We start from the raw sequence: 7,500 nt of genomic DNA on the forward strand, positions 1-7,500 counted from the left end.
TTGACCCGGTTTGTTTCCACGACAGACTATTCTTGTTGGGTCGCGGTAGCTAAACCGAATACGAGAGCCTGACCCCCTACAACCCCCTAACCCTAACCCTTCAGTGTGAACAGTGCTTTGAAAGGGTTTCCGTGGGAACGCTCCAAACATTTCTTGCTCTCACTCTGCAGAATCTCAACTTTCTGACCCGTTTCACTGGAAACTTCACAGAGGTCAAATTCAGAAGCTTCATACACGTGAAATACGACACACACCGATATGTGTTGGATAGCAGTTCACAAAAGGTATGTGACGTTGGATTTTACTGTCATTTGTGTTGGAAATTAGCAGAGCCAAACTACCGAGCTCTTCATTCTAATCCCCTCTAGGCTGTGAGCCAACAGGCTGAAGTTCGGGTTGAACTGATGGTGCCTCCTGATCAAGTTGTCATCATCGTCACTGGAGCCAGCCTGGGGCTGCTTCTTCTGATCATAATAACGGTCGTTATGTGGAAGGTGAGGCTCAGCCTTCAGGTGAAATAGGGTTTCAAATCAAAGATGTAACTATTTTCTCATTAATGCATTTATTTCTTCCCCAGTTGGGCTTTTTCAAAAGGAAAAATCTTTATGAGGACCAAAGCAGTCCTGCTGGCGGCCAGGGAGGGACTGAGGAGAAAGAGGAGGCTCCTTCAGAGGAAAAGGTCCTCGTTAGTGCTGATACCAAGCTGCCTTCATCTGAACCTATAGCTTCAGAGAAGAACGCTGATTCCTAAAGAGTTCAGTGACAGTTGGGCCCTTGTGTAGCTGTTTTATAGTGTTAGAGGTTGAAATAATGAAGCAAATTGCTGTTTGGATTTGTGTGCAGTGTCGTTTGGAGCTTCGTATCCGACACGGTTGTAGCCCATTTAAACTCTTTGATGTGTAATAAAAACCAAACCAATGTTCATATAACTATAGATGTCTTTTTGATTTTTTCCACTGAACCCTAGCAATTTGCTAATAAAGCTAGAAAAAACACTTTAAATTCCTTAATAGAGAGGAGAATACATTCCTGCTAACGAGGAAAGAGACGCAAATAAGCTTTAGAGTCGCAGTACCCGAACCCTCCAGAGGGGGGAGCTGGTGAGCTAGTGAACTAGTGAGCTGCTGAACTGGTGAACTAGTGAGCTGGTGAACTAGTGAGCTGCTGAACTGGTGAGCTGGTGAACTAGTGAGCTGGTGAACTGCTGAACTGGTGAGCTGGTGAGCTGCTGAACTAGTGAACTGGTGAGCTGGTGAACTAGTGAGCTGGTGAGCTGGTGAGCTGGTGAACTAGTGAGCTGGTGAGCTGCTGAGCTGGTGAACTAGTGAGCTGGTGAACTGGTGAGCTGGTGAGCTGGTGAACTGGTGAACTAGTGAGCTGGTGAACTGGTGAGCTGGTGAACTGCTGAACTAGTGAACTGGTGAGCTGGTGAACTAGTGAGCTGGTGAGCTGCTGAGCTGGTGAACTAGTGAGCTGGTGAACTGGTGAGCTGGTGAACTAGTGAGCTACTGAACTGGTGAGCTGGTGAACTGGTGAGCTGGTGAACTAGTGAGCTGGTGAGCTGGTGAACTGGTGAGCTGGTGAACTAGTGAGCTGGTGAACTGGTGAGCTGGTGAACTAGTGAGCTGCTGAACTGGTGAACTAGTGAGCTGGTGAACTAGTGGGCTGGTGAACTAGTGAGCTGGTGAACTAGTGAGCTACTGAGCTGGTGAGCTGGTGAACTGGTGAGCTGGTGAACTAGTGAACTGGTGAGCTGGTGAACTGCTGAACTGGTGAGCTGGTGAACTGCTGAACTAGTGAGCTACTGAGCTGGTGAGCTGCTGAACTGGTGAGCTGGTGAACTAGTGAGCTGGTGAACTGGTAAACTGGTGAACTGCTGAACTGGTGAACTAGTGAGCTGGTGAACTAGTGAGCTGGTGAACTGGTGAGCTGTGTGAACTAGTGAGCTGCTGAACTGGTGAACTGGTGAGCTGGTGAACTGGTAAACTGGTGAGCTGGTGAACTGGTGAACTGGTGAGCTGGTGAACTAGTGAGCTGGTGAACTGTTGAACTAGTGAGCTGGTGAGCTGCTGAACTGCTGAACTAGTGAGCTGCTGAGCTGGTGAACTGCTGAGCTGGTGAGCTGGTGAACTAGTGAGCTGGTGAGCTGTTGAACTAGTGAACTGGTGAACTGGTGAGCTGGTGAACTAGTGAGCTGGTGAACTGGTGAGCTGGTGAACTGGTAAACTGGTGAGCTGGTGAACTGGTGAGCTGGTGAACTAGTGAGCTGGTGAGCTGTTGAACTAGTGAGCTGGTGAACTGTTGAACTAGTGAGCTGGTGAACTGCTGAACTGCTGAACTAGTGAGCTGCTGAGCTGGTGAACTGCTGAGCTGGTGAGCTGGTGAACTAGTGAGCTGCTGAACTGGTGAGCTGGTGAACTGGTGAGCTGGTGTGAACTAGTGAGCTGGTGAGCTGGTGAACTAGTGAGCTGGTGAACTAGTGAGCTGGTGAGCTGTTGAACTAGTGAGCTGGTGAACTGGTGAACTGGTGAGCTGGTGAACTAGTGAGCTGGTGAACTGTTGAACTAGTGAGCTGGTGAACTGCTGAACTGCTGAACTAGTGAGCTGCTGAGCTGGTGAACTGCTGAGCTGGTGAACTAGTGAGCTGGTGAACTGGTGAGCTGGTGAGCTGGTGAACTGGTGAGCTGGTGAACTGGTGAGCTGGTGAGCTGGTGAACTAGTGAGCTACTGAGCTGGTGAGCTGCTGAGCTGGTGAACTGGTGTGAACTGGTGAGCTGGTGAACTAGTGAGCTGGTGAACTGGTGAGCTGGTGAACTGCTGAACTGGTGAGCTGGTGAACTGCTGAACTAGTGAGCTACTGAGCTGGTGAGCTGCTGAACTAGTGAGCTGGTGAACTGGTGAACTAGTGAGCTGGTGGTGAACTGGTAAACTGGTGAACTGCTGAACTGGTGAACTAGTGAGCTGGTGAGCTGGTGAACTAGTGAGCTGGTGAACTGGTGAGCTGGTGAACTGCTGAACTGGTGAACTGGTGAGCTGGTGAACTGGTGAGCTGGTGAACTAGTGAGCTGGTGAGCTGTTGAACTAGTGAGCTGGTGAACTGCTGAACTAGTGAGCTGCTGAGCTGGTGAACTGCTGAGCTGGTGAACTGGTGAGCTGGTGAACTAGTGAGCTGGTGAACTGGTGAACTGGTGAACTGGTGAACTGCTGAGCTGGTGAACTGGTGAGCTGCTGAGCTGGTGAACTGGTGAGCTGCTGAGCTGGTGAATTGGTGAACTAGTGAGCTGGTGAACTGGTGTGAACTGGTGAACTGGTGAACTGCTGAGCTGGTGAGCTGGTGAACTAGTGAGCTGGTGAGCTGTTGAACTAGTGAGCTGGTGAGCTGGTGAACTAGTGAGCTGGTGAACTAGTGAGCTGGTGAACTGGTGAGCTGCTGAGCTGGTGAACTGGTGAACTGGTGAGCTGGTGAACTGGTGAGCTGGTGAACTAGTGAGCTGGTGAACTGGTGAGCTGGTGAACTGCTGAGCTGGTGAACTGGTGAGCTGGTGAACTAGTGAGCTGGTGAACTGGTGAACTGCTGAGCTGGTGAACTAGTTAGCTGGTGAACTGGTGAACTGCTGAGCAGGTGAGCTGGTGAACTGGTGTGAGAAGAATTATTGTTATTGTTGTTATTAGTATTATCTTTAAATGCTATTGTATGTCGATTTTGAGTGTTTGAGGAATGTTGACAAGAAAAGAAGAACATGAGAGTGTTGAAGCTGCTTACAACCAAGCCCAGCACCCAGATGTATCCTGTTGGTCAAGATTAGAGAAGTTTGTTAAGATGGGAGAAGATGTCAGAAGACAATGAGTTATGAAACCCTGTGTGGACACCCATTCTGTTTGCACCATTAAAAGAGGTGAGCGAGCAGCAGACGAACGGAGTTGACAGAGGAAGCTTGAACTGCTGCTCAGCTCTCCCTAGCAAGGACTCCTGTTGTTTGCGTGGTTACTCTGAGTCTGGTGAACGAACAGCGCGGGTGATCAAAACTTCACCCTCACACTGGTGAGCTGGTGAGCTGGTGAACTAGTGAGCTGGTGAGCTGGTGAACTACTGAGCTGGTGAGCTGGTGAACTAGTGAGCTGGTGAACTGGTGAGCTGGTGAACTGGTGAGCTGGTGAACTAGTGAGCTGGTGAACTGGTGAGCTGGTGAGCTGTTGAGCTGTTGAGCTGGTGAACTAGTGAGCTGGTGAGCTGGTGAACTACTGAGCTGGTGAGCTGGTGAACTAGTGAGCTGGTGAACTGGTGAACTAGTGAACTGGTGAGCTGGTGAACTGCTGAACTGGTGAGCTGGTGAACTGCTGAACTAGTGAGCTACTGAGCTGGTGAGCTGCTGAACTGGTGAGCTGGTGAACTAGTGAGCTGGTGAACTGGTAAACTGGTGAACTGCTGAACTGGTGAACTAGTGAGCTGGTGAACTAGTGAGCTGGTGAACTGGTGAGCTGGTGAACTGCTGAACTGGTGAACTGGTGAGCTGGTGAACTGGTAAACTGGTGAGCTGGTGAACTGGTGAACTGGTGAGCTGGTGAACTAGTGAGCTGGTGAACTGTTGAACTAGTGAGCTGGTGAGCTGCTGAACTGCTGAACTAGTGAGCTGCTGAGCTGGTGAACTGCTGAGCTGGTGAGCTGGTGAACTAGTGAGCTGGTGAGCTGTTGAACTAGTGAGCTGGTGAACTGGTGAGCTGTGTGAACTAGTGAGCTGGTGAACTGGTGAGCTGGTGAACTGGTAAACTGGTGAGCTGGTGAACTGGTGAGCTGGTGAACTAGTGAGCTGGTGAGCTGTTGAACTAGTGAGCTGGTGAACTGTTGAACTAGTGAGCTGGTGAACTGCTGAACTGCTGAACTAGTGAGCTGCTGAGCTGGTGAACTGCTGAGCTGGTGAGCTGGTGAACTAGTGAGCTGCTGAACTGGTGAGCTGGTGAACTGGTGAGCTGGTGAACTGGTGAGCTGGTGAACTAGTGAGCTGGTGAACTAGTGAGCTGGTGAGCTGTTGAACTAGTGAGCTGGTGAACTGGTGAACTGGTGAGCTGGTGAACTAGTGAGCTGGTGAACTGTTGAACTAGTGAGCTGGTGAACTGCTGAACTGCTGAACTAGTGAGCTGCTGAGCTGGTGAACTGCTGAGCTGGTGAACTAGTGAGCTGGTGAACTGGTGAGCTGCTGAGCTGGTGAACTGGTGAGCTGGTGAACTGGTGAGCTGGTGAGCTGCTGAACTAGTGAACTAGTGAGCTACTGAGCTGGTGAGCTGCTGAACTGGTGAACTGGTGAGCTGGTGTGAACTAGTGAGCTGGTGAACTGGTGAGCTGGTGAACTGCTGAACTGGTGAGCTGGTGAACTGCTGAACTAGTGAGCTACTGAGCTGGTGAGCTGCTGAACTAGTGAGCTGGTGAACTGGTGAACTAGTGAGCTGGTGAACTGGTAAACTGGTGAACTGCTGAACTGGTGAACTAGTGAGCTGGTGAGCTGGTGAACTAGTGAGCTGGTGAACTGGTGAGCTGGTGAACTGCTGAACTGGTGAACTGGTGAGCTGGTGAACTGGTGAGCTGGTGAACTAGTGAGCTGGTGAGCTGTTGAACTAGTGAGCTGGTGAACTGCTGAACTAGTGAGCTGGTGAGCTGGTGAACTGCTGAGCTGGTGAACTGGTGAACTGCTGAGCTGGTGAACTAGTGAGCTGGTGAACTGGTGAACTGGTGTGAACTGGTGAACTGGTGAACTGCTGAACTGGTGAGCTGGTGAACTGGTGAACTGCTGAGCTGGTGAACTGGTGAGCTGCTGAGCTGGTGAATTGGTGAACTAGTGAGCTGGTGAACTGGTGAACTGGTGAACTGGTGAACTGCTGAGCTGGTGAGCTGGTGAACTAGTGAGCTGGTGAGCTGTTGAACTAGTGAGCTGGTGAGCTGGTGAACTACTGAGCTGGTGAACTAGTGAGCTGGTGAACTGGTGAGCTGCTGAGCTGGTGAACTGGTGAACTGGTGAGCTGGTGAACTGGTGAGCTGGTGAACTAGTGAGCTGGTGTGAACTGGTGAGCTGGTGAACTGCTGAGCTGGTGAACTGGTGAGCTGGTGAACTAGTGAGCTGGTGAACTGGTGAACTGCTGAGCTGGTGAACTAGTTAGCTGGTGAACTGGTGAACTGCTGAGCAGGTGAGCTGGTGAACTGGTGTGAACTGGTGAACTGGTGTGAGAAGAATTATTGTTATTGTTGTTATTAGTATTATCTTTAAATGCTATTGTATGTCGATTTTGAGTGTTTGAGGAATGTTGACAAGAAAAGAAGAACATGAGAGTGTTGAAGCTGCTTACAACCAAGCCCAGCACCCAGATGTATCCTGTTGGTCAAGATTAGAGAAGTTTGTTAAGATGGGAGAAGATGTCAGAAGACAATGAGTTATGAAACCCTGTGTAGACACCCATTCTGTTTGCACCATTAAAAGAGGTGAGCGAGCAGCAGACGAACGGAGTTGACAGAGGAAGCTTGAACTGCTGCTCAGCTCTCCCTTGCAAGGACTCCTGTTGTTTGCGTGGTTACTCTGAGTCTGGTGAACGAACAGCGCGGGTGATCAAAACTTCACCCTCACACTGGTGAGCTGGTGAGCTGGTGAGCTGGTGAGCTGGTGAACTAGTGAGCTGGTGAGCTGGTGAACTACTGAGCTGGTGAGCTGGTGAGCTGGTGAACTAGTGAGCTGGTGAACTGGTGAGCTGGTGAGCTGTTGAGCTGGTGAGCTGGTGAACTAGTGAGCTGGTGAGCTGGTGAACTAGTGAGCTGGTGAGCTGGTGAGCTGGTGAACTAGTGAGCTGGTGAACTGTGAACTGGTGAACTAGTGAGCTGTTGAGCTGGTGAGGCAGGCAGGCTGATTTTGTTCCGTAAATTGCAACATTTGGTGGACAGAAACTGTCTCTTGCTGTGCCGCTCAGGAGGAGCTGCTGCCATCAGAAGGAGGCCGTCCTGATTAGAGGCTCCTGGATGATTGATCGTCTCACTTTCAGCGCTTCATAAAGGGGAGCAGCAAACTTCCTCTTTGCCAGAGGCTGAACTGTAACCGCTCAGAGTCAAACAGGAACGTGCAACGTGAGGGCAGATGGGAGACAGCAGCATGATAGAGGACCTCTACAGCAAACCAGATTTAACCAAAAAGGTTCGATTTCACGCTAAAGCGCAGAAGACGACTGAGGAGGACGACACACACGCAACCATTTATGACAACTATGTTGCTGAGAGGACAACTGGAGACATGGTCCAGGACGTGGTCCAGGACGTGGTCCAGGAGCAGCAGCAGACAGGTATCTGTCCACCCGTCCATCTGTTGTACTACAAGAATTACACAGAACTTGCAATTAAAGTTTCCCGTCTGGTATTTTTCCAGGATGAGTGACAACTGGTGATTATAATCATGTTTCATGTTATAATCACGTTATAATCATGTTATTATCACGTTATTATCACGTTATAATCACATTATAATTATG

The 7,500-nt window shown here is 50.0% G+C and overlaps 2 protein-coding genes across 3 annotated transcripts in view; both read left to right on the forward strand.

Moving 5' to 3' along the window:
• Positions 1-929, forward strand: part of zmp:0000001082 (integrin alpha-D) — a 13,274-nt gene extending 12,345 nt beyond the window's left edge. For both annotated transcript variants that reach the window (XM_057035605.1, XM_057035606.1), the window contains exons 28-30: positions 171-284; positions 369-494; positions 578-929. In XM_057035605.1, coding sequence (XP_056891585.1) covers positions 171-284; positions 369-494; positions 578-751 — 414 coding nt within the window. In that variant the 3' untranslated portion in view covers positions 752-929. The remainder of the gene's footprint in view (positions 1-170; positions 285-368; positions 495-577) is intronic.
• Positions 930-6,909: 5,980 nt separating this feature from the next.
• Positions 6,910-7,500, forward strand: part of LOC130527330 (CD209 antigen-like) — a 4,625-nt gene continuing 4,034 nt past the window's right edge. The window contains exon 1 of the mRNA XM_057035734.1: positions 6,910-7,314. Coding sequence (XP_056891714.1) covers positions 7,113-7,314 — 202 coding nt within the window. The 5' untranslated portion in view covers positions 6,910-7,112. The remainder of the gene's footprint in view (positions 7,315-7,500) is intronic.

Source organism: Takifugu flavidus, chromosome 6 (genome assembly GCF_003711565.1).
Source record: "Takifugu flavidus isolate HTHZ2018 chromosome 6, ASM371156v2, whole genome shotgun sequence".
In the NCBI taxonomy this organism is placed as follows: Eukaryota; Metazoa; Chordata; class Actinopteri; order Tetraodontiformes; family Tetraodontidae; genus Takifugu; species Takifugu flavidus.